The sequence below is a fragment of the Alligator mississippiensis genome, chromosome 5 (genome assembly GCF_030867095.1).
Source record: "Alligator mississippiensis isolate rAllMis1 chromosome 5, rAllMis1, whole genome shotgun sequence".
Lineage (NCBI taxonomy): Eukaryota > Metazoa > Chordata > Crocodylia > Alligatoridae > Alligator > Alligator mississippiensis.
The window spans coordinates 69,718,960-69,746,568 of NC_081828.1; the positions used below are offsets into that span (position 1 = coordinate 69,718,960).

The 27,609-nt window shown below is 42.6% G+C and overlaps 1 protein-coding gene across 5 annotated transcripts in view; it reads right to left on the reverse strand.

The window, feature by feature from the left end:
- The window catches only part of NTNG1 (netrin G1), a 290,497-nt gene that overhangs the window by 144,322 nt on the left and 118,566 nt on the right, over positions 1 to 27,609 (reverse strand). For all 5 annotated transcript variants that reach the window (XM_019479362.2, XM_014602090.3, XM_014602089.3 and 2 more), the window contains exon 3: positions 60 to 700. In XM_019479362.2, the coding sequence (XP_019334907.1) occupies positions 60 to 700 (641 nt within the window). The remainder of the gene's footprint in view (positions 1 to 59; positions 701 to 27,609) is intronic.

Here is a 27,609-nt window from a genome sequence, read left to right on the forward strand (position 1 = left end):
GATCATTCTCTAAGGAAAATAATATATATACCCATTCTGAAAGGCATATGTTCTCTTACCTTCCATATACCCTTATGTCAGAGATTGCATAAAAGTAGCGTGCCAAATGTTGCTCATCTACATATATTTCTCCAGTGGCTGGCCTTAACAATCTTAGCCTCAGGTCTGTGATAGTAAAGAAATCTCTTAGCTTCTTGGTTGTATCAAGCTGGCCATACAGGGAAGCCATATTATGAAGCCGAGGTCCAGCAAAAAATGCAAACCTATCTTTGATTTCAAAGTGGATTATTTTACTATTTGTCATGTACCCAGTTGAATATTCTTCTGTGCAAATGATTTCTAGAACTGTGTGCTGTGATAAATCCTTCACTGATTTTGGATCCATATGGAAAGCATCTAAGCAGTCTGTAGCGTAATACTGGTAGGGTTGCCATGTTCGCCCATAGTCAAGTGATTTCTCCAGGATCATTTGGTCTGGACGTGCAGATTCAAAGGTGATAACTATGTTATCTGTTAATTCAATGGTTTTGTTCCAGGAGAGGGTAATGTTAACATGGAGAGGCTTTGGGTAGTCCTTCCAAGTTGTAGACTGCCAAAATGTGGAGGGATGTCTTCCTTCAAGATCAAACATTAGTTCAGGTGGATGTGCCAGCTCTTGTGTACTTGCATCACATTCATTATTGCACATGTAGGGATTCCCCTATGGAAGAAAAACAGAACAGCTTTACTAGCAGCATTGTATGACTGCCTACAGCACATAGAGACTTTCCTGGCTTGACACATTAGAATTGCATTTCTATTGTTCAGGAAGAAGGCCAGGCTACCTCTCTCTATTGTTCAGGAGTAAAGTGAAGAAAGAAAATAAATGCTTGGAGGGAGTATCTCAGCCTTAACTAGATTTTTCCTGTTTGCTTGATTTATTAAATTAGAAAAGAAAAAACCATATAGCTTCTTAGATTTTGTAATTTAAGTGTTTTTCTTAGTGGGTTTTAGAGAAAGAAAAATAATTTATTTATCCTGAATGTATTGGACCAATAATCTAGTCACACACAAAACAATGAGCAAGTGTCTAATGGCTGAATAACTCTGCCTCTTTTTAAAAGAATACAGCAGCCAAGCAAGGAGAATTCCTTTCCAGGACAAGTGCATTTCATAAAAAGTCACTTTTAGAGCGAGTGCTTTAGAATTCACAATACAAACTCCATACACTCTATGTGAAACAACATCACTATAGCTTTCATGCTTTTTATTTCTCCTGGCGTCACATTTATCATGCTTAACTGTGTTCCTATTTAGTAATGTCTCCCCTTAAAACATTTACACTGTTCACCACAAATCATTAGATACGCTTTGTAGTACAAGCTTTGGGGATTGATCCAGATATCTGCCACCCTATTAGCTACAGGTTAGCAGAGTACTTCAGGAAAGACTTTTCACCAGACACTGCTCCAATTTATCAGGACAAGATAATCCACCATTTGATTAGGTGGGAGATGTCAGCAGCTCCAGCTGGAAAGCTGCTAAGGTGGTTGGAGGTTTGAACCATAGGTTAAGTAAAAAAAAATCTTGCCAATAATGTGAAGCTTTTACTGCTCTTGTCCTCTTAGGCAAGGTGAAAGTGAATTATTCTGCTCCTGGGCTTGTGATGTATTAGTTTGTATGCTACAATCTTCTTCCTTACTTAGGCTACTTCACTGGTAGGCTGGGGATATTTTGAAAGGCCATTGCAAGCTATCAGATATTCGAAGCCATGTTGAATCATGGCAATCTAATTTAGGTTTTTATCAGTACTCATGTTTAGGATGCTTTACATTCATAAAGTAAATAACTGCTCTGTATTTTTGTAAATCAATGACAGTTACTGAGTGGGCTATAGTGGACAGCACTGCTGGATAGCAAGGTGTCGACATTTATATTAAGCAGAACTAGGTGTAAGAATATGCTTAACTGTGCATGTTAATGGGAGTTCTATTCACATATTGATGGAAGAATCAATTTAAGACCCTCAAGTAATTAGTCAAACTTTTTTTCTTATAATTACAATTATGTTTCTCTCTATCTAAAGGCCTTCAGGCTCTACAGCTTTTTAATCACACCCACTGCGTGAGCTGGGTCTCAGATAATGAGCTTCCATTTTGGTCACTGCCACATTCTCTGACATATTCATGTGAAATGCAAGAAAAAGGACTAAAGCACTCAGTCTGACCTCCCCAGAGGCAACTTCCAGAGAAATACTTTTTCTCTCTCTCAATTTCTTATCAATACATCTGAATCTTAAAACTGACAACAATTCATTGGGACTCAAATATAACATGGAGAAAGAGGAAAAAAGCATAATTGGAAAAACAGAATGCTGTTTGTTAAACTGACAGATTCTAAACATGGAGCTGTAACTAGGAATATCCTGTAAAGAGTAAATCCTTGTTACAATTCTCCTGCTTTCAAGCTCAGTATTACTATTTCTATGCAATCTCTTTAAATAAAGCAGATGGAGGGAAAACAAAAATAAGTTCCAAGCAGAACGGGTAAGCCAATTTTTTTCTGTATTATTTAAACTCAGTTTAACATATCCAGAGACACAGATGCAAAGATCTGTAACCTTCCTTAGGCTTTTTTCCCCCTCAAGAAGGTTACAAATATGTGGAATCTGTCAAGATTTATAAATTTTAAATATATGTAAATGCACACTTTACAGAAAGAGGTCAGAGTTTCACAAATCACACCTTCACAGAAAATTTATTGGAAAAATATGGTCATTTCAGTGTCTGTCAACCTGAAGCTATCTGTATAGCCATTAATGTGTATGCTACAACCACCTTTCTCCTAAAAACTACTTCATCTGGAAGTCATGGATATCAAAACAGAAAATCAGAGCTACTTGAGAGCAGCAAACAAGGCAGTTTGCAAGCAGTTCATGGGAGCATGAGAAGGAAGAGGAAGAGGGGCTAGGCTATGAACAACGCATGCCCCTGGAGGCTGGGGGGGGCATGGCGACTGGGGGGTCAGGCAGCGGCAGCGGGGGATGACTGGTGGTCAGCGACCACCTGCAGACGCCATCAGCAGCATCAGTAGTGGCCAATAGTGATGGGCGACCACCTGCAAATGCCGCTGGCGGTGTTGGCAGCAAAGTGGGGTGGAGTGGCGGCAAGTGGCGACCACCCACAGGTGGGTGCACCACCAATCTCAGTGAGGGCACCCGCATGTGCTCCCTACACATAGCCAGTGAGCTAGGCGCTAGGCACCAACCATATCCCGCTCTGGAAAGGTAAGTAAACAAGGGTTGCTTGTGTGTTTGGTTTGTTGGACAGTGTGTTTGGACACATGCCCTGAGCAGCTGGGAGTGCTGCTAGCTGCGTGATTGCTTCCTATGTCTGACAAAAACCTTAACCAGGAGGGGATAGAGCCATAGGCCCAGAAGGGTATAAAAGGAGACTGCCTGAGAGACCAGGGAGCGAGTGAAGAGGGGCAGCAAACAGGGCAGTTTGCAAGCAGTTTGTAAGACAGTTCACAGTTCAATTTGCTACCCCACTTCTTTGAAGGGGAGCCTGTATAGTTAGCTCTTTCCTTAAATAAGAGTAACTAAGCTACGTATATTAAACACAAGACCAAGAATTCAATCCTTTGTTTCGCTAGAGTCCAGAGTGAGTGGGGAGTTCTCTAGGGAGTTTGCTTGAAAACTATCTCACCTTCCTTCACTGTAAGCTTGGTGAGAGGAAGCAGGTTAGTAGGAAAAAGAGAACCTTTCAGCACCAAGGAGCAGTGAACAGGCCAGCTTTCAAGGGAGTTGGCTAGGGAAAGTTCTCTTGGAGAAAGGGGCAGGAAGAGAAAGGTGGCTGATTTAGGAGATCCAGAGACATCCTGGAGGACATCACAATGCCAGGACATCACAATGCCAGAGCCACTGCTACTGCCAACTCTTTCTCTGCTTGTACCTGCAAGGTGTCTTTCCAGCCAGGACTGTCCAGGTCCTGGTTTGGCACTGTAGAGACTGCAGCTTTCAGGGTTCTTCCAGTGGCAGCCAGATGGGGGAGTGCCTGCAATGTGAGTAGTGCCCCTTGGTGGTAACCTTCAGGCAGCAGGTAAGAGAGCTACAGGAAGAGGTGGTGAGGCTCCATAAGGACTTCATCAATTCAATGCTGGACTTCTAGGACTGCAGAGGAAGGATTGCCAGAGGTGGCCCTGGAGAAGGAGGAGGATATGGACTCCCAGGAAGCTGGAAGCTTGTGACTTCTGGCAGCAAGAAGTCTTTATCCACACCTGCAGTGAGTTTGCCTGGTGGGAAAATCAGTTATGGAGTCCTAGCAACAGAAGAGGAAAGTACATGCTGTTGGTGGAAGAGGACAGACTAGGCATCCCCAAGGTTGGGAGGACCAAAACCACTGCCACTAAGAGGAAGTGATGGGTGGTAGTGGTTAGACACTCCCTTCTATAGGGGATAGAAGCATTTACTTCCTGGTCTGACACATTGTCTCGGGAGGTCTGTTTGCTTGCCGAGATCTAAGATGTCACAGAAGGTTTACCAAGACTCATCCAACCCTCTGACTACTACCCTATGCTGCTCATGCAGGTGGGCATGAATAATACTGTCAGGGGTGATAATGAGCAGATCAAAAGTGATTACAGGCCAATGGTGCAAGGGTGAAGGACACAGGGGCTCAGGTGGTGTCCTCCTCAATACTGCCAGTCAAGGGGAAGGGCCCAGGCAGGAGCAGACACATCCTGCAGATCCATGCATGGCTGTGCAGATGGTGTTGCCAGCGGGGCTTTGGCTTCTTCGGCCATGGAATGTTGCTAGGAAGTGACAGGATCCACCTGACAAAGAGAGGGAAGATCATGTTTGCAGATAGGTTTGCTAACCCAATGAGGAGGGCTTTAAATTAGGTTCACTGCAGGATGGAGACCAAAGCCCTGGGATAAGTGGGGAAGTGGGTGACCTGGAGGAGGCACAAGCAGGAAGGGGCAACAGTGAGGCTTTCTCATTCTTCCTGAGAAAGTAGGGAAATCAGCTGGTTACCTTGGGTGTCTGGATACAAATGCATAGAATCTGGGAAAGAAGCAGGAAGAATTGGAAGTCCTTGCACAGTCACAGAGCTATTATGTGATTAGAATAACAGAGACTAGGTGGAATAGCCTGCCTGAGTTGAGTACTGTCACGGATGGGTACAAACTTTTTAGAAAGAACAGGCAGGGCACATCTACACATGCTATTAGGGGGTAGAAATAAACTGCGCAGCTTGTTGATCCATAGTGTATTGCTTCTGGGAAGCTCCTGGGTGTGCGTCTGCACGCAGGCAGACCGAACACTGAAGCACTGTTGTGCCCCAGCCGGCTGGGACAGCCTCTATATGTGCGTTGCTGTGCACAAAATAGACTCAGCAGGGTAGGACTTGTACAATTCTGGTGACTTACGTACTTCTGAATCAGACATATCCACTGCTTTCTGAGAGAGACATTGTACTTACAAGTCCTACCCTGCTGCAGAGTTTATTAGTTTCATGTGTCCTAATAGGGATGCACGTGTAGACGCTGAGACATTTGCCGTCTGGAGTTAGGCAACTATGCAGTAAATGTCTTGTGTAGATGTACCCGCAGAAGAGAAAAGGGGGAGTAGCTGAGCTTTATGTAAAAGAACTGTCTGATTGTTCACAGCTCCAGTATGCAACTGGAGGTAGGCCTGTTGAAAGTCTCCAGCTTAAGAGTTCAAGGAGAAAGCAACAAGTGATATTATAGTGGGTGTCTGCTATAAACCACCAGAATGGAAGGAAGTCTTTCTTCAAACAGCTAGCATAAGTTTCCCGATCATATGCCCTGGCTCTCATGGGGGACTTCCATCACCCTGACATCTGCTGGGAGGGCAATACAGCAGTACAAGGAAGTTTCTAAAGAGTGTTGGGGACAACTTTCTGGTGCAAGTGTTGGAAAGACCAACTAAGGGCCATGCTCTTCTTGATCTGCTGCTCACAAACAGGGAAAAATTGGTGGGGGTGTAAAAGTGGATGGCAACTTGGGCAGCAGTGAACATGAGATGAGTGAGTTCTGGATCGCAAGGAAAGGAATGAAGTACAGCAGCAGTGTAAGGACCGTGGACTTCAGCAAAGCAGACTCTAACTCAGGAAACTGATGAGCAGAATCCCTTGGGAAGCCAGTCTGAGGAGAAAAGGAGTCTAGGAGAGCTGGCCATTCTTTAAAGAAACCTTACTGAGGGCACAGGAACGAACCATCTCTATTCTGCAGGAAGATAAGGAAGTATGGCAGAAGACCAGCTTGGCTTAGCAGGGAACTCTTCAGTGAGCTAAAACACAAAAAGGAAGCTTACAAGATGTGGACACTTGGACAAATGGTTAGGGAGGAGTATAAGAGCATTGTTTGGGCAGGGATGAAATCAGGAAAGCCGAAGCACAGTTGGACTTGCAGCTAGCAAAAGACATGAAGTGTAACAAGAAGGGTTTCTACAATATGTCAGAAACAAGGGAAAGTGTGAGTCCCTTAATGAATTGGGGGGGGAGGGGGGGGGGGGAAGGCAGCCTGGTGACAAATGACGCAGAAAAGGCTGAAGTTCTCAATGCCTTTTTTACCCCAGTCTTCACAGGCAAGGTCAGCTCCCAGACTACTGCACCTGGCAGCACAGTTTGGGAAGGCGAGCAGCCAACAATGGTAAAAGAATAGGTCAGGGACTATTCAGAAAAGCTAGGCATATACAAGTCCATGGGGCCATATGTGATGCACCTGAGGGTACTGAGGGAGTTGGCTGGTGTGATTGTAGACCCACTGGCCACTATCTCTGAAAACATGTGGTGATCAGGAAAGGTCTTGGATGATTGGAAAAGGGAAAAAACAGTGCCCATTTTTAAGAAACGGAACAAGGAGGATCTGGGGAACTACAGATCAGTCAGCCTCACCTCAGTCCCTGGAAAAATCATGAAACAGGTCCTCAAGGAATCTATTTTTAAGCACTTGCAGGGAACGGTGGTGATTAGAAACAGTCAGCATGGTTTACAAGGGGCAAGTCATGCCTGACCAACCTAACTGCCTTCTATAGTGAGATGACTGGCCCGGTAGATGCTGGGAGAGCAGTGGACATGATATACCTTGACTTTAGCAAGGTTTTTGATATGGTCTCCCACAAGTATGAATGGACTATAAAGTGGATAAAACGCTGGATTGTGGGCTCAAAGAGTAGTAATCAATGGCTCCATGCCTAGTTGGCAGCATGTATCAAATGGAGCTCCCCAGGGATTGATCCTGGGGTCAGTTTTGTTCAATATCTTCATAAATGACCTGGAAGATGGGATGGAGTTCACCCTCAGCAAGTTTGCAGATGTCACCACGCTGGAGGAAGTAGCACATAGGCTGGAGGGTAGGGCTAGGATTCAGAGAAACCTTGATTAATTGGAGTACTGGACCAAAAGAAATCTCATGAGGTTCTATAAGGACAAATACAAAGTCCTGCACTTAGGACAGAACAATCCTATGTATGAATACAGGCTGCGGACAGACTGGCAAAGCAGCAGCTCTGCAGAAAAGGACCTGGGGGCTACAGTGGACAGTAAACTGAATATGAGCCAACATTGTACCCCTGTTGCAAAGAAGGTATAGTATATTGACAGTATACTGGGCTGCATTAGTAGGAGTGTTGCCAGCCGATAAAGGAAAAGTTATTATTTCCCTCTATTCTGCACTGGTGAAACCACATCTGGAGTACTGCTTCCAGTTTTGCTCCCTCCCCCGACTACAGAAAGGATGTGTACAAATTGGAGGCATCCAGCAGAGGGCAATGGAAATGGTTGGAGAGCATGACTTATTGGGAGAGGCTGACAGGACTGAGCTTATTTAGTCTGGAAAAGAGAAGACTGAGGGGGAGATTTAATAGCAGCCTTCAACTACCTGAAGGGTGGCTCTAAAGAGGATGGTGCTAGACTGTTCTCAAAGGTGGCAGATGTCAGAACAAGCAGCAATGGTTTCCAGTTGTATCAGGGGAAGTATAGGTTAGATGTTAGGAAAAACTTCCTCACTAGGAGGGTAGCAAATCACTGAAACAGGCTACGCAGAGAGATTGTGGAATCTCTTTCATTAGAGGTTTTTAAGACCTGGTTAGACAAAGCTTTAGCTGGGATGATCTAGTTGGATGGTCCTACTTTGAGCACGGACTATATGACCTCTGAGGTTCCTTCCAACCCTAATTTTGTATGATTCTAAGGTCTACACTTTTATATTAAATAGCGCTTAAAATGGCTTTTGGTCTTTTTGGAAAACACAAATAGGAATGTGTTGTGATTCTTTATTAAATAGCGCTTAAAATGGCTTTTGGTCTTATCGGAAAACACAAATAGGAATGTTGTGATTCTTTATGTTAAAAACTAAATCTACTTTGATCCATTAGGGCCTGGTTACTGACAGAGAGTATGTTTTATGAATCAGCAGATAACCCAGATTTTCTACTACTATATCTGTTTAAAGCACTATCTGTTTAATAAGAACTGAAGCAGATGCTAACTGTGCAATGAAATTAACCAGGCTACTGAGTGGAAAAGATTGACCTTTGCTTGCTATTTTCAGGACTGTCTGTCAGAAGGTGAAGAGTATCCATAGGACTGTCTGAATACTACTGATGCACTTACAATTGTTGCCAGAAAGACTGCACTCTTTCCATTGACTGAGCTTGCTTAAGAGCATTCAGAACTAGCAATATCAAGATGGCAAGGTAAAGTTATCTGGAGTAAATTCTAACATTTTAGGAGGCAGGATAATCTAAAATCATTTCACCACCGCCACCATTCTTTTCACACCCTTTAAATGCACCAGACAAAAGAATCCAGTCTTTTTTGATGAAGTGAGTGGTTGACCACCTAAATTTATGCATCTCTGATTCAGTTAGTCTATAAGGCATACCTCTACCCTATTTCTGCCTGATTCCAGACTAGCATAGCTTATTACCTCTCTCTGCTCATGGATGGCACTACGCTCAGCCAAATGACATGAGCTGCAACCAGTCCATACAAGAAACTTGCTCAGGTATGTTCAGATACCTTATTTCTGAACAAATGCAAGTAGATGAATATCATACCCAAGAGATTCCAGGGACCCAAGAGACACCACATATGCAGGGACATGCAGTTTGTGGCACCACAAACCTCTTTGTGGTGCCACAAACTGCACAGGTTGCATGTTAAACTGTGTGAGGCACTGCTATTTGCAGTGCAAAGGCAAAATTTGCTAGCAGAATTTGCTACCAGAACTCTGAAAAAAAAGTGGTGCAAAGCACGTGAAAACAGCATGCTGACCAGGACAAATGCGGCTGGCTAAGGCAGGGGCTCTGCAACACATGGAGATGGAGGAACAGGCAGTCCCTGGGCTACCTGCTCCCCTGTTTCCATGTGCCACTCCCCAGCTGGCTGTGTGTGGGGCTGCCTGCTGACTATCACCTCCATTCAATTGACTCTGTACTCCACTCAGCAAATTCATTTCTTAGTGAAAGTTTGCAGTAGCCTCATCACCACAACCACATTGTTTTGGAAACCACCCGACCATTATAGCTATCATCTGTCACCAGCTTTCATCCTAAGCGTGCCACTAGATCCACCATCTACAGCCAAACTGTACATTGTAACCATTATCTACTCTGAATCCACTGACCAGGATGTACACCTTAAGGATGGAGCAGGGATTCCTATCCTTAGAAACTGCAGCCACTCAAATCAGCAGAGCCAAACTCAGCGAATGCTCGGACCCGCTACAATACCAAACATGCAACAAAGAACACAGAATCCCTCTGGTTATCGCCCACAGTGACAGCTTAAACACCTTGGACACATCATTAATGACCTCCCACCCCACCTGGAAAACGACAACCATCTCAAGGTAGCCATGGGGAGAACTCAAACAACGTCCCTCTAGCAACAGGCTACCTAAGTCCTATTCTCAGTGAGGTTTTGGGCCTTTCAACAAACCCAGATGCCAGCTGTGCTCCTTCATCAACATAACCACATCATCACTGAACCCAGTAAAAAAGATTATAACATTTGGGTTTATTAACCTGCTCATCTACCATGCCATTCATATATGCAATTGCTCACAGTGCCCCTCTGCTATTTACACTGGATAGATGGGGTCATCCTTTTATAACAAAACAAATGGACACAGATCTGATATAGGGTCCAGAAATACACAAAAACCAGTGGCAAAACATTTTGACCTCCCTGAACTAATTGCCAACCTCAGAATAGCTTGTTCTTAAATAGCTACTTAAAACTGGACTTGAATGCGAAATTGTGAAACAAGAAATCATCCACAGATTGTATCATGTCAAGTATGATCTAAACCAGGACTGTCTAACTGGTGGCAGTGGGCTTCAAACCTCTGGCAAAGGGTTACATGGCAGTCCCAGGCCACTTACCCAGATGCCACTCCTCCCTTTGCTCTATTGCTCTCCTTCCTTCCCCTCTTCCCCCTTCCCTATCTTTTTAATTCAAATCACTCCTATTTGATAGCCTGCCCTCTTTGCATGTCCTTCCATAGCATCTGATTTAGTGAGCTGCTGCTCACAAAAATTATGCGTTTCTAATTCAGTTAGTTTATACAGTACACCTCCGCCCTGCCATCTGCCAGTCTTTAGGCCACTGGAAGTCTAAGGCTGCCCCCCATAACAAGTGTTGTAATGTAGTACTAACTGCTACCATGAGACTCCTTCTGAAATCTCTGATTGTTGCATTAATATTACTTCCAGCCCCGCATGCACAATGCAAATGAAATGCTTCATTATTAATGAACCTCTAGGTGTTTCCAAAGCTTAGACTCTTTACCAGAAAGGTACCTGTGTTTTAGTAGCAATTCCAGCATATACATTTTTGGTGATTCTGCATGGAAAATACTGTACAATTTCAAGTTATTATTGACCATATAAAAAGATATTAAATGTTGGATCTTTTAGCTTTATACAAAACAGATACTGATCATGCTGAGAGCGCAAATTAATTTACTTCGAGTAAAATGCAGCATAAATTCTTTGCAACACTTAAAGCTCATTGATGCCTATTTTCAAATGTGGCTTTCATCTCTCAGATTATTTTCAGTGAAAACAAAAGAAATCGTTTTCAGTCTCAGTGGTACCAACACTGCATCATTCAAAAAAACATGGCTTAAAAATCATGAGACTGATTTGAAGATTTAAGATTAAAATACATTTTATTTTAGTGTATCTAATGTTGGCTTCTTTTTTTTGTGTGAATCTTTATGGTGCACTAAGGTCATGATTTCAAGTTTCTCTTAACCATATAGGCTAAAAATTAATACCCAGATCCAAAAACAAATTAAGACATCTGAAGAAGGACTTCAGACGATTTGAGAGGTCTTAGCCAAAACACCAAGCCTCTACAGCTTAGCTGCTGCTTAACCCTTAAAGCACTTGTACTATGTAGATGCCTCAGTTTTCCATATTAATGTTTTCTAGGCACCCAAAGTTTTCTGTCTGCCCAGAAGTACCTGAGGCTTTACTGGGCAAACAGCTCAGCATGTGTCTTATACTTAAGACTTACCAGGATTCATGAACTAAACACTCCTTGCCTGTTTTACCTGAGGCCCTTCATTTAGGAGGTGTTCTCTGACCAGGCTAACAGATTGGGGCCCATACAAAATGCAGGGGCAACCACTTTCTTTTAAAACATGGTTAAAGGAGGTGCTTCAGAAAAACAAGAGTACAACACTTAATGATTAGATAACCCACCTGGGATGTGGGAGGACCTGGGTTTCATTCCCTTCTCTACCAGAGAAGGTTCAAATATGTATATACTGCCTCCACAGTGTGCCCTAACCCCCAAGCTATTGGTTGTTCTTGAATGAGGGTATTTCCCATCACTTCTTTTGAAGTTATTCCACTTTTGTAAAGAAGAGTCAAGATTTATCAAGCCTGCTTTCATCTCCAATTTCAAGGACTATTATTGTATTTTACTCAATGACAATTTAATGTGAAAAGGTGTATGTGGTTACCTTTGGGAGAGGGCTTTGGGCTGTGAAGCCTAAGTAGAGGGAGGAGCTTTGGGGCACCACTAGTAGAGACACTGCAACTCTGGAGAGGAGTGGGTTTTAAGAAACATCCTCAACATTTCCTATTGGGTTGACTAATAAGCTTTTTCCTTTAATATCTTTTTTTGGGTCCCATTCTGGAGTGCTCAAACTTATGTCTGACACTTACAATGCTCACTCTGCATGCATTATCTCTCAACCCAGAAGCTGTCTGTAATAGTACTGCAGTATCACTGTATGAGTGCTATGTTGTGTGTGTACCAAAGAATGGGGAATTGCTGATGGTCTCCTTCCTGTGCTCCAGACATGGAGTTCCAAGCACACTTCAGGAAGAGGAGGAATAGGATGCAAGCACCAGAAGTTAGTCAGAACCTCTACAATTCAAGAGGACTGTTACTAGGGTTAAATTGGTGATTCTGAAACTTTTCAGACTCAAAACACCCCTCCATAACTTTTCTGAATGTAGTGACACCCTCTGCAGATGCAGGTCGAGGGAGCCCCTCTTTTTTTCTGTGCAAGCGAAACGTGCCCCCCGCTTCACAATGCATGAAACTTAGCAGGTGTCCTATATCCACCAAAACATGGAGGGGCAGAAGTGACACATACTATAGTCTGTCCATGGTGGTAGTGTTGACAGTCTGGGCTCTCAGATAGGTCAGAAGAAGCAGCCTTATAGTGGTCCTTCCCATCAGGTTGGGCTTCAGTGGGGTGCCCCCCTTCTGTTACAATCACTTCCCAATCCAGCCCCATACAGCATCTTTTGGAAAGAGGAGTATGGTGGGGCAGTTTCACCTGGTGATGGTGGGAGGGAGGCACCCTCATAAGAATCCCACAGCACCCCAGGGTGCCATGACATGCTGGCTGAGAATCACTGGATGAAACTCAGGATTTTAAAAAGTAGAGGTGCTTTAGGCTGAACTCAAGGTTGACTTTAACTATCAGTCAGCTGTTGCAATATTCAGCAGGTTAGTTTCCCAGGTGTGGGCTTTATTTATTTATTTTGCAATGGAAGCCAAGACTCTCAATGTAGTCAAGGATGTTATAAACTGAGACTTTAAGAGAATATCAAATATTTCAGGACTTGTAACAAAAGCATGAGTGCTGGACATAATAAAATATTTAAATTAATACTGTGATGAATGCTAAATCTGGTCAACTTACTGAATGGCAGTCTTCATATTTGTGGGGATGAAATTGTTAGGGAATGACTCTCTTTCCCTAACAATATTGACAGCTCACTTACTTAACAGCAGAGGAGATAGTGGAGGCTGCCCAGAATGACAGATACGTCTTTTACCTAAATCCACTTCTGGTGGTAATCTCAATAGCAGAAATTTATTTGAGATGTGTGTAAACATATTATTCCAGATGAGAATTCTAACCGAATGACTGTAGGTACACATGCACACAAATCAATTACAGCATTTTATGGCACTAAATAATCTTGTTAGAGATTAATTACTTGATGACCATTAAAATAGCTTATATAATGTTAAATAGTATAAGAGGAAATTCAAAATCTATTTTAATATAAGTGAATAAAACACATATCCTGACTTTTAACATAGGGAGCGGGAAAGAAATCGCAAATAGAGTCAAGATCCCCACTGCCTATCTGATGTGATAGGAAATGCATATTTCATGTGACTGTTGCTATAGAGACTTAGGTCTGATACTCATTTATGTGAAGGCCCCTTTATATGGCTTTGGCAGTGTAAAGAGGCCTTAAAAAGGATGTATATATGATTTATACTCACTTTAAAGCCACTTTATGCTGTAAGAATGGCATAACAAGCCACCAATGCAAATGAAAATCAAGTCCTTAGAAGAAGTTAGTATAAAAACAATTGCTTTTAAGGTTATTAATCACATATTTTAATATCGTCTTCTCTACAATTATCATCCTGAATATCACTGCTAATGAAATTGCTACAAAGAGGAACTTTCCCCATATTTATCCCAACTAAAAAAATTCTCTTCTAGTGACATCTACAAGACCAGAGCATTAGCAGCTTTAAGTAATTATTTTGTGACCGCTAGACAGCCTTAAATATATTTTAATTTCAGTCCTACAAGCAACAGCTCTTCAGCTGAACAGGGTGGAAAATATTTTTAACTTTTAAAAATAAATATTTATGATTAAGAGATTCCTAAATAATTAAACACGCTGTCTATAAAGACTTTCTTATTCTAAATACTACACCATCATCTTCTAAAGGAAGCACATTATTATACAGTACAGTGATTGAGGTTGCTATTATTAATTAGCACCTTCCAGACAGTCAAATTGTGTTGCTAATATTTTACCGTATCCCACTTGAGTAAATCAGGATGTTATCAAAACATCCTGATACATTTAAGAAGTTTCTATTTTAAGAAGGCATGGGACTTTTTCTGTATTTCTGCAATGATCCATGTTGTTTGTCTAGGTAACAAAATTTGTTCATGTTCACACATGATTGAAAAATCTAAGTTTGCTGATATGGTGACAACCAAGACTAACTTGCCCAGTTGAGTAGTATGCTCTCATTTATACTGACTGGTGTGTTTTGATCAGCTTGTATCAGCTAACTTGAATCTTCCCAATGAAGTTTAAATAAGAAATATTGTGCAAACTAAACCTGCTTCGCCACACACACTGTAGTCTTTATACTTTATAGGAAGGAGCACAGAGAGCTGAACTAGTGTGACATTTAATCTTTCTTTTAGTTAGATAACTTCCATGTCTTGCCAGTGGTAACACTAGGGAGAACTTGATGACAAATAGGACAGTGACCCTGAAATAAGTATTTTTATTAAAGGCAAAGACCTACAGCAGTACCATGGTTGAGCAATAAAGCAGTGATGAAAAAGGGTTTTGTAGCTGCTGCTCAAGGGTTAAAATCTGATTGCTCCTTTTCAGGTGAAGCCTCCCTCCTCTCATCACAAAGATTCTTCTGTGGCATATACAAAGGCTTAGGACTTGATTGAAGCTGTTGCTTGTTTCAATCTGTTCCCTGTACACACTAACACCTTGTGGACTTTTTTACTCAGGAACAAAGACAGGGGAGCTTAACCTTTCTGCAGCGTGAATATTGGAAGCGGTATTGCAGATTACATGCCGTAATAGACACCTGGCTAAATCCCTACAGAGGATTATGGCTTGGATTTTCAAACTGGTGAAGGCCGCAGAGGTCAAGCAGGCCAAGTTTTTAAGAAGGAGCCAAATAAATTTTCAAGAAGCAAGTCACAGACACTGATTTTTACTCTGCTATCTCACAGTTGTTAGATATACTGGACAAGGAATAAATATAGTAAGTATCAAGCAAGACATGAAAGGAGATACTGTAGCAAAATAGTGCATTAAAGCAACACTTTAGAAAGTAATATTCATTAAAATCCCAAGATACCATCACATGAAATCTATATTTAGTATGATGCTGTACCTTATAAATGATTAATTACTTAATAATTAGTAGAAGCAATAGCGCTTATACAGCACTTTATTCTTGCACACTGGTTTATAAATATGATTTTTTTTTAGTTGTATAAAGTCAGATTATGATACTTTCATTAGGGCTGTACTGGATATAGCACTTGCTGTAAGTGGTTCAGAATCTATCCCATAATAATTCTTATTGGGTGCATCTATACAAGATGCTACTGTGCAGTGGTTACTGCAATTTTTTATTTAGTATTCATATTAACAAGCACTAAATAAATGCGTAGTAACTGGAGTTACTGTACAGTTGTGTCAGTGAATGTCTTTTAAGAGATGCTACTGAGCAGTAACCTAATAATACTGTACAGTACCATATTAGCACTGTTTGTGCTGTGATGCACTATTGTGCAGTTTTATTCAGCTACTGCATAGTCAGTGTCTCATTTAGACGCATCCAGTATCAATGTCTTGCAAACATTAGCTAAATGGTAGAATATTAATGTTAATAATGAGACTTCATGATGAAAAGTGCTATTTAAGTTTAGAATTTAAGTTTAGAATTAACATTATCTTGATAAAAACAGGAATATTGTTGGACAAGAAAACTTTGCCACCAATAGCCAGTACTGCTTGAAAGCCTGCTTTGAAGTATTGGTACTCTTTTCTTTTCTATTTTTTTTTAAAACAGAGCTCCCTAGTGACAAGCCCTTCTGAACTCTGAGCAACTGGCTCAGCAACTTGAATTTCCAAAACTTGCAAAAAAAGAAGAAAGAAAAGAAAATTTATACCTGTAGCTTCTATAGATTTCAAAAAGTTAAACTAGGGGGGACCTGGCTGACCAAATATTAATAATACTTATTTAACCTATCTTGGAAGTTCATTTTCTAACCAAGGTCATAATCCTGCCATTGGATCAGCATAAGCAGGCCCTTCATTTTTCAACTGTATTTAAACTCTTAAGACATGACATTCATACACTGCAGGATTTAAAGGAGTCTTTACACGTGCTTTGGAGTGGAGAGGGGGTGCTTTAAGTAAAGTGGCTCCGATCTACTCTAATTAAAGCACCTGCAGTGTCACGTATTCAGCATCAAGTGCTTCAAAATGCTGGTGGGGTTACTTTAACTAAAGTTAATTCGACGAGCTTTAGTTAAAGTGCCCCCACTGCCACTTTGAAACGCAGAGACACTGAATACATGTGATACAGAGGCTGCCGGAGCGTGCTATTTTGCACGTTCAAGCAGACTTGATCGAGTCTGCTCGGACACATGCTAATTAGCACACATCAGAGCAGAAGTCCAGCACGTGTATAGGTGCCCTTAGAGCCTAAGTAATTAATCCTTGTAATATTTGTGCCATGTAAGTAAATAAGTCTTATCCCAAATTTACACATGACGGGACAGAAGTCAGAGGCTAAGGTCAATGGGAATTGATGCAGCACCTTACATTAGGTCCCAACGACTCGCCCACAGCCATGGAGCAAATAAGGGGCATTTTTACATATGCTTTGCAATGCAACGCCAGGCACTTTGATTAGCAAACCATGCTAATTAAAAGCACCTGCACGTCACGTGTATCAGCATCCCTGCATGTCCCTGTCGCAGGGCACTAAAGTGCCCTGCTCCTAGATGAGCAGGAACTGCCTGGGGAGAGCCCAAAGAGCCAGGCAGGAGCCCAGGTGCAGGTTGCCATGGCAACTGGATAAGGCAGAAACTAGTCAGCACCTTTATGTGGTCAGCTTGCAGGAAGGGGCAAGGCCTTGGGCCCATATAAACCGCAGGCTGAAACTAAGGGAGGCAGTTCTCTGCTGGTGGCTAAGGAGGAAGGAGACCTCTTAGAATGAGAAGGGAAAAAGGCCTGACTAACCTCTGCTCTGGGTAATGGAAAAGGAGCAGAGCACACCGTCAGTAGCCTATGTTGTTATAGCCCGGGGGCTTATGTTTTGTTTGTAGTTTTATAAGACCGGTGGGTTGGGTGAGGCTATTTGGGGAAGGAGGAGGCCTCATTGGGGGCCCACTACAGAGTAGAGACCCCGGTGCCAGAGAGGGCACAGCATTTGGTGGGGGAACAGCCCCGGCGCCCAAGACGGCGCGGCATTTTGGGGCACAGAGACCCCAGTGCCTGAGAGGGTGTGGCATTTTGGGGTGCAGAGACATGGCTGCTGACAGCCCAGTGAGGACAAGGGGCCGAAGTATAACGAGGCCGAGGCAAGACAATGCCAGTACCATCTGCGAGGCTTGGGACACGGTAAAGGGGTGGTTGGAGCCATGCATATAGCCCATAAGGATAGGGTGCCCCCGAAACACCCATTGTGAGACGAGACCCACAAGGGGTCCGGGAACCCAAGGTCCATGGTTCAGTAAGTCCATCAAACTGTGTCCAAGAGGACTGAAAGGCAGCCTCCCTATTTTTATATTTTTTATCAAAGATGTGGCAGGCGAGAACCGAGAGTGCCCATTGGGCCCAAATTGGCATGGTCAAGGGGCCTTAGGAGAACACGGCTATCCTTAAGGACCCCATCCTGTGACAGTCCCCACAATGAAAAAATCGTGGAGGGGTGCTTGGAACTAAAGCTAATCAAATGTGTTTTATTTCAAAGCATCCTGCCACCATTTTTGCACCACAGAGACATGTGGGGACGCTGATACACGTGACGTGGAAGGCTTTTTGGAGAATGTCAATTTCCGTTCTTCAGATTGAGTCTGCTGTGATGCACTGGATTTCAGGATGTTGGCACAAGCTCCGCACATGTCTATTGGAGCCCGAAGTATCTAGTGCTGAACTCATAGTACTGCAGCATGCTCCTCTGTTTAATTTTATGGGCATGAAATTTAGCATTAAGAATGGAACATTTTAGATGTCTGAGGTTTTATCTGCCAGATGAAAACAATTTCCCTTTGAATTGCATGCATTCTACAATGGTTAATAGGAACTCAGGGGTCTAATCTGTCAGGAGAAAAAGACAGAGTAAGTTTTATTAATTGACTAAACTCCTTGCTCTGAAGACTGAAACAGTTCAGGCTTCTAAGAAGTGTTATTCATACTAAGCATACCAAGGGGTTCAACCAGAGCATTAGAATAATAGTAGTACCACACCAGTAGAATTCAATCACATAAGCAGAGCCACTTGACATGTTTCAATCAGTACATCAACCCTTTTTAATTACACATTTACTTTGAGAAAAAAAATAATGAGTAATAGATTTTGAATGTTTTCAAGTCACTTGGTTAGTCAAATAAGCTTTCTTTACTCCCAAATATTTTTAGCTGCTTTTCTAGCTAGATGGGGCTAACATTAACTGGGCAACTGATTTCTACTATTTGGTGATTTTGTCATTATTGGTGCCTTTTCAACGAATGACTGGAACTAGTACAGCTTTTACTGTTAACTTTCTGTCCCTTGAGGCATAGAGCAGTGAAAGTCCACGCATGTCCCATATGACTAGAGGTGAGAAATTTCTAGAGGGTTTGAACTCCAAACCTTGATGAAATCAATGGTATAATAGTAATGCAACTGTTTATATATGCTGATATGTTAATTCATAAGGCAGTTATGATAATGTTGCTTGTATTGAGTTGAAATAGTTTGAATTGACTGGTCCTTTTAAGTACTGCCCAGGTTTGAATTTGATTTGGTATTACGAAAAGGGCAATGATTGGACCATTGGGTGAGTGACAGGTGGTGTGATTAGAATTCTATAAATCCTGTCCTGTCCAGCAGGGGCTCACTCTCACTCTGGCTGGACAGTCCTGACCCCAGGCTCTCGGGGTATGGAAGTTCATCAAGTACAGGGTACTTGCTGTGACCTGGTCGTTGGGAAGCTTCAGTTGGGTAAAGTATCACCCTTTCCCTATTGAGATGCTGAGTACCTAAGCAGGGAAAAGCTAGAAATCTTCAGGGACTGTCCAAGGGTTCTCCTGCTGACTAGGTCCAGGGTGTTCTTGCTGCCACGTGTGTTTTCTGGGTTGTCTGTGAAGTTGCACTGCAGTTAACTGTGTAGTGACTGAAGCTCATTGTAATGTGTAGTTGATTGGTTGTGTGACCAGGGACATGGGCTTTGGGATGTGCATCGGGTAACTGTCTATTGGGTGTATTTTATTGTGTTACGGCTTGGGTGTTACGGGAATATTGCGTTGAGTAGTTGTTGCATGGGTTTTGTTCCATAATCCAGCTATATTGCTCAACCTACCTGTGTTGTAGTGTGTAGCTACTCTTTCTAACTCTGAGTGGGGTTGTGCAGTAGATCAATGCTCAGGGAAATTAACTTACTTTAATGCCCCGAGTCTGACTACCCGTGGGTAATAGAGGATTAACGACCCTGTGTATTAATTAGTTAATTGGCAACCCCACAGACAGTCCTTCAGAGGTATTTATTGCTCACCTTTTCCTCTTTTATTAGCAAGTGTCTGATATTATTAATACTTATATTGCAGTAATGCTTCAGGCCAATAAGGATAGACCCACATGGTGGCAGGCTCTGGGCAAACATGCCAAACAGCTCCAGAACATCTCTGGCTTCTCTCTGACATTTGTTCAGGTTTAAGTGCCTGATATCATGTGGGACTAAAGTATGTGTTAAGGAAGCTAACTCTGCTACTGGTATATTGTTAGACCAGTGGCACCCAACCTTTATGGGCTGTGGGCTGGATGAGTGATATGGGGTCAGGCCACAGGCCGAATCCAGTGCATGGGATTGGTCCATGGGCCTGACTGAGCATGGGGTCAGCGTGTAGACATATCTGGCATGTGGCCCCAGCCCCAGAATGGGCCCACTGCTCCAGTTGTGCACATGCCAGATCTGACTAGCTTCCCCAGCCCTGCCCACACTGGTTTGGACCTGCTGCCCTGGCTCCATGTACTGGCAAAATTCAACATATGGGGCCATATCATCTGATCACCACCGCCCCCCACCCCTCCGTCTCCACCACCAAATTTCTGGACCTGTGGAGGGGCCCATGGGCCAGAGAACATGGCTCCATGGGCTGGATCTGGTCTGTGGGCTGGACGTTGATCACCCCTGTTTTAAACATGGGATTTTGATCTTTACTGTCATGCTCAGCTTTCTTTAATGTATACATTAGAGGCAGAAGTATAGGGTTTGAAGGAACATCAAGAGTTCTCTGGTCCAACTCCCTGCAGAGATGAGGGATTTGCTGTTTCTAAACTACCTCAGACAGATGCATATCTAGCCTCTTTTTTAAAACCTCCAGTGGAGAAGATTTTACAAATTAACTAGGCAGCATTTCTAATTATCCTAATGTTCTCAGAGTCGGGAAGTTTTTTTTTCCTGAAATTTGATCTAAATCTGCTTTGCTGCAGTTTAAACACACTGCCTTGTGTCCTGTCTCTCTGGCCAGGGAGAAATATTTTCTCCATTTACTTTTTGGAAACTTTTAAAATATTTGAAAATTGCCATTTTGCCTTCTCTTACTCTGCTTTTCCTCCAACTACCATATTTACTTGATTCTAAAATAAGCTTCCCCCGCTTAATTAGCATGGGGGAAAAAGGCCCTTGGAATTAAACTGCTGCCAAAAACAGCATGTCCTCAGCAATGGAAACCAACTATAAAGTGAGTAAAGGCAGTCAAAACTGAGCATGACTATAAAATATTTTTTTAAATATTTAATTTTAAAGGCCAAATCAGTTACAGATTCAATCAGGCAAAGCCCAGTAGTCAAGTTCCAAATTTCAAATTATCAGAGCTTAATTATTCAAGTCTGTGTGGCTCTACCACTAGTCAAATATCCTCCTTCCCAGACTCATCTAGGACTCGGGATATTTCCCCATATCCATGGCAGGCATCCTACCTGCAAGCCCAAGAAGTCTTGCTTTTGGTTTTATTTCAATGTTGTCTCAGGCCAGACTAGCCAAATCAGTTCTGAAGTCAATCAACTGAGCAGAGCTCACTAGTTCAAGTCCATGTGGTACTATGACCAGCAAACATCCTACCACCCAGGCTCTTCAGCCTGGGGCTTCAGATACTCCCAAATCCATGACAGGTTTTCTATGCGCAAGCCCCAAGCCCAGAAGCTTTGGAGTTCATATGCCCCCTGGTCATGCTTACCCTTAGAGGGAGAGCCCAAGAGCAATCTCTCATCACTATAAATTTGGTTCTTTCTTTTTTTACTCCTTTCTCTTTACTTCTTCCCCTGCCCCTTCACTTTAAACCACATTTTTTTCAAGACTTTTCCCCTTCTACCTGCAGCTCCAGCTGGTTCCTGCCGGCTCTGGAGTGAGGGAATACACACGATGGTTTCCCTGCCTCTAAGGTACATCCCACCTTTCCTACTCCTCTCCCACTGCACGGGAGGGATAGAGCCTCTGGGGCTTGCATGTAGGATGCCTGCCATGGATTTGGGAGTATCTGAAGTCCCAGGCTGAACAGTATGAGAGAGAGCATACTTGCTAGTGGTAGCAACACACAGACTTGAACGATTGAGCTCTGCTTGGTCAAAAGAATTCGGAACTGATTTGGCTAATTTGGTCTGAGACACGAGATTTAAAAAAATGTGTGCGCTAAAACTTTCAGGAGTTTGAAAAGAAGGTAACATGCATCAGTTCTGGATGAACTAAGTTTATGGGCGCTATGTGGAAATTGCTACATCCATGTTTAATTCTTCAAGGTCAGTGTTTTCAAATTTGCTCCTCACTTTCATATGCTCAGGGTGAACAGGGTCTGACAGTAAGGAAAAGGGGAAACAGCTACCAGGGGAAAAAGTTGAGTGGAAACAAAGAGAAAAAGGGCTATTTGTTTTCCATGCTGTAGCAACAGAAGCAGGACAAATTCAAGGCAAACCTCTAATAATTACATTCTATACCTGGAAAATTATAACAAATTAAAAAATATTCCATATATAGAATCTAATTACTCATTTTATAATCAGGATTTCATATACTGGAGTAAATATAGTAGTTCTTTGGCCTTTCTGCATATAGTTTGCATTAAATCTGCTTTATATGCTTCAGTGATTTGTCAATCATTTCTGGATCCTCTCAAGTTTAACTATAATATTCTTAAAATGAGGTGCCAGAATAGAGAGGCCCTTTCACATCCCACACTTTGTAATCCAAAAGTACATTTGCTTTTTTGATGAAAGATCTCACTGCCTATTCAGGCCAAATTTTTGATCTGCCATAACCCCCAAGTCCAGTACTTCTTCATTCTTCATTTGGACATCTATATTTCTTTTTGTTAATTAAAAAAAACCCCACAAAACAAAACACATAGATTTTATAAAAGGTCAAATGAAAATTGAATGCCTTATTGTAAGATAGAATTAATTTGGTTTTTGTGTTTCGGTTTTTAAATTGCATTTAATGCTTTTCACCACTCTCATACTGGCTACCTACTTCCTGTTACAATAAAAAGCTTCAGAGAAATGTTAATAATACACAGAACTTTACTGCCCCCCAGTTCTTTTGGACTGCAACCCATAACTGCCAAATTGTTACTCAAGCAGATAGTCTAATGGCAGTTATCTTCAGTGTATTGTGTACGTATTTGTAAAGACCTACAGAGAAGGTGGCCACTGTGGGGCATTTATACACATACATTTTCATGCTCAGATGCACCGGATATACGGGGCGTCGGAGCAGACTCAATTAATTGTGTTGCTTGCAGTTGTATAAGTGCCGAAATATGTGTATGGGTGGAGAAAATGCAGTGGTGCGCTTTTGAACTAAAACACCTTCTATGTGTTTTAGTTCAAAAGCGGTCCACTGCTATTTTTTTGCATGAGGATGCAAATTTCGCTGTTTATACAACTGCAAGCAATGCAGCATTGGCCACTTTTCAAAGTGCCTGTCGCTGCAGCTCTTACAGGTGTAAAAATGCCCTGGGTGCTGTTATAGGTAACCTTTAAAACATGTTAAATCTGTGGAATGTTGTGTCGTCATGAAGTCAGAACAGGTTCAGAGTAGTCAAGGGTTCAGGCTTAGTATCATCGCAGACCTGCACAACTGTGACTTGCCACTAGAGCAGGGGTGGGCAATTATTTCAACTAGAGTGCAGCTTAATGAGTTTTGGTGAGCTGTCCAGGACCACATGCATAACATTTTTTAGAAGATAACATTTTAACAAATTATATATAAAAAAAACAAATCGTATACTAAAAATCAAACATTTACTGTAAAATATTTTAATTTTATTTCACAAAATTATTTTTGTCCTGATTTATATTTCTTTGAGTAGTATATAGAGAGACGATTTTATAATAGTTCAAAATAAAGTCTTACACCTCCAGCAGCAGTATAGTGTATCTGAGGGTGGGGTGTATATGTGTGGGGGGTAGGGCAGGATGCGGGGGTGGGTGTGGGGGTGTCTGTGTGGGAGCTGCCTGTACACTAGGTTCCAGGAGCAGGCCAGGGTGGGAGGAGGGTGCGAGGTGCCAGGGGGCACATGCAGCAGAGCTCGCCACGGCAGTGCAGGTTCAAGTGCAGGTGTAATCCATCCGGTCCCCCATCCAGTCCATGTCTACCCCCTGTAGCACTCTGCATGGGGCCAATCCCCACTTGCTCCCACCCAGGGCAGGCGGTGGCATGCTCGCACCTGTACCAACCCCCAGCCCTGGCCCTGGCCTCAACCAGAGCACACAGTTTCCTAGCAGGGCTGCTCCCGGTGCGGCTGCAACCACTTGGGTACTGCTTGGAACTCTCCACCTCCAAAAGCTCCTCCTGCTCCTGCTGAGATGCTCCACACTGGGAAGCTGTAGTAGTGACTGTGGATGGAAGGTGGGTTCATTTCACTGGAGAGGCAGAGTGGGTGGAAAGTGGGTGCGAGCCAGACCTGGAGCCCTGTGCACTAGGCTAGGAGTTGCCCAGCTGTGGTCCCTCCCACCTCCATCTGGCTGGGTGTGTGGTGTTTGGCATGTCACCATGGCTGCTGTCATTTCCCTGTGCTATCTGCTGCCCAGAGCTGTGCAGGAGGAAGAGGAGCTGCTAGAGGTGGGGGAAGCTGAGCTGTATCACTGGGAGCAGCTCTGCTAGGAAACTGTGTGCATTGGCCAAGGCTGGGCATGGGTGGGACCACAGTGTGGTCTGCCCCAGGCTAGATATGATCAATTAGCAGGTGCCACCTACAGGCCAGTTCCAATCTGCTGGTGGGCCAGATCCAGCCTGCAGGCCACATTTTTCCCACCACTGCAGGGGCACGGGCTTTCACTGTACATTAGGAAAGGAGTGGGGAGGGTGGCATGTACCTCAGAGCCAGGGAAACCATTAAATGTATTACTTCACTCCGCAGCCAGCAGGAGTCACAGGTGGGAGGGCTAAAGTTTTGAAAAAAAGTGGTTAGAAGTGAAGGGGCAGGGGAAGAAGTAAACAGAAGTAAAAAGAAAGGAGTAAAAAGGAAATCAAAGAACAAAAATCTTGCACATGTTTCAGTGAGTTGGGATTGGGTCAGAGGGATGTTGGATCAGTATTCACACCAGGGCAGAGGTGAGACCCAGCAGACTCACTTCATGCCACCCCCGGGAAACAATGAGACTAAGTGACCTCTCTGCATGCCACACTAGGGCAGAGCTTAGACCTCGAGGGTTTACTGTATGGGTTGGATAAGGTGGATGCTGACAGAGGCATTTAAAATGAACAGTGGTTAAATTCAAATGAATAACATTGGGGAGGGGAAGCTGAACTATGGTGCAGGAGCCAGCATTAGTGGGAAGAGAGGGGATGAGTGGGAGGGGCATGACTGCTTAGTGCTAAAAGCCAACTGCTGTGCTCATTAGTGGTTAATTGGCTTTTTAACTGCTCCTTTGCACCAGTAGCCAGCCAACTTAGTGCACAGGGGCTCTAAAGCAAGCAGTAAACTGGTGAGCTGTACCTAGGTGCTCAGAGTGGTCAGGATGTGTTTGGGTCACACTCCTTAGAGGAGGGAGGGGGTGTTGACTTTGGGCCAGCACTCCCTCCCCCCTCCTAGCAGTAGGGTTCAGTTGGCTGAAAGTCTGCCCTTGGAGCAAAGAAGTAGGAAGGACTGGGAATGGTACATCCTGGGATGCTGGAGGATTGAAAATAGAGCATTTTATCTCCCTGTAGCAGTCTAGTAATACCCTGCAATGACCCGGGTAAAATGGATCAGAGAAAACCCTGGCTTGAACTGTCATAAATTGAAAATGTTTAGAGGGTACTTAGCATGAGTTAACACTGTTTAATGGCTGAATGCTCCCATTTTAAGTGCCTTTGTGATAATTTAAAGGTAACCTGAATACCACCCATCCATTTCATTTCCATGAGATCCTTAAATATAGAAGGCTCTCAAATCAGCGTAAGATCTATAAATATAGATGCTGGAGTTATCTCACTATCAGACATACCTCTCAAGCACTTTTTAACAGCATATGTCGGCTCTATATAACAGTTTAAGATAGAAAGAAAGGACTACTCTACCCAATTTAAACTATGAAAAGATTTAACATAGGGAAACTATAACTACCTACACTGCACCATAGTAAACACAGTAATAAAAAGTTCTTTTAACTGTTCATGCTCTAGGTAGTACAGAATTACAAGTAAAACTTATGTTGAAACATGCAGACAGTATAAGGTAGATATGGTTTCCAAATGTTATCTATTTAACTTCTTTGTTACTGGCTTCTGTGCTGTTTTGGAAAGTTTCAATGTTCTTTTGAAATGCTTATGTTCCATTGGAATGTCAGCACCATATATTCAGGGATACTGGTTGTAGCCGTGTCGGTTTAAAGGCATAGGCAGACAAAACTCTTGGGGTAGAGGCGGTATCTTTTATTAGCACCATATATGAGATTTACCTCCTACATGATGGAGCGAGTATGCATTTGTTTTGGGTGACAGACCAGGAAGATGTCAGCACAACAGTTAATATTCTGTAGTTAACACTATTTAAGGGTATAAATTAATTATACAATTATATAAAGCCTACATTATTTCTACAAGCCAACTGCTTATAGTTTTTAACAACTATTAAAGATGGATTATCTTTATATTTCATAAAGGCTTTGCAGGTCACATTTTTAAGGTGGACATAATGGATGCATGTGCAAAATAGGTGTATGTATATTTTACAACAGCAACATGATGTTTTGCACATAAAAGGGCTAACTGTGTACAAGTGACACATGATACAAAACACTATTTTAGAAGTACAAATGCATAGTATAGTGGATGTGTGGACATTAATGGAAAGTGTGCTTTTGTAATGACTGAGGGTATGTGCATGTGTCCAACTGAATCAGTAGAAGTTTAACAGTTGAAGAAGTTGGAAACCTTGGCAGTAAAACACTACATGCATTCAGGGATCCACCTGGGTGCTCTGCAAACAGCCTGGGCAGCTGACAGCACCCAGCGAAAGCATACTTTGTAGGCTCCCCAATCTGCCTGGAGACAGTTGACAGCACCCAAGAGCACAGGTTAGTGCTGACTGGCTGGCTGCTCAAGGAAAGCACCCACCCCACTCTGTTCACAACACCCCCTTTCTCCTTACCAGCTGTCAGGCTTTCAGACAGCAGACCCAGAGCAGGTAATATGTTGGAATCCTCCAACCAAGGGGCAAAAAACAGTAATATGCACTTTAAGGAATGTTACATGGCAAATATCAAATTATGATTGAGAATAGTTTGCATCTGTATTCACATAAACCATATGGCTAATAGTGATCCAATATAAATAACAATGAAAGTATTTCAGTGCGTAACTGATCATTCACAAACAATAAAATAGGCTAAACTGGCTGAATAAATTATTTACTGCAAGATCCATCTCTTAGCAAGTGGAATTTTCTGAATATATATTAATCTCATGCAATGATTCCAGTAAAGCATTCTGTTTTAGGTTAGATTTAGACTAGAATCTGAATTTGAATTTGATGGTCACCAGAATCTCACAGGTCCTTTACCTGAACTGAAGGTTAATAAGCAGAGCTGGGTGAATCACTGATATCAATTCAGTGGCCCAGTTTCAAATCATTTCAAAACAAAACAATGGAAATTGATTTTCTGAGCTTAACAAAAACTTAAAATATGATCATTTTGAGTCCAATGAAATATTGTGTTATACCTAAAATAGAATATTGTTTAGATTTGGGTGATTTTTTTTAAAAACTCTGGAGCTTATTGCTCTGGAGCTTTTTCTTCTGGGAGCGCTGTTTGAACATGCGCCCAGTAGCAATTAATTCTGGAGCAATCAGCTCTGGAGCTC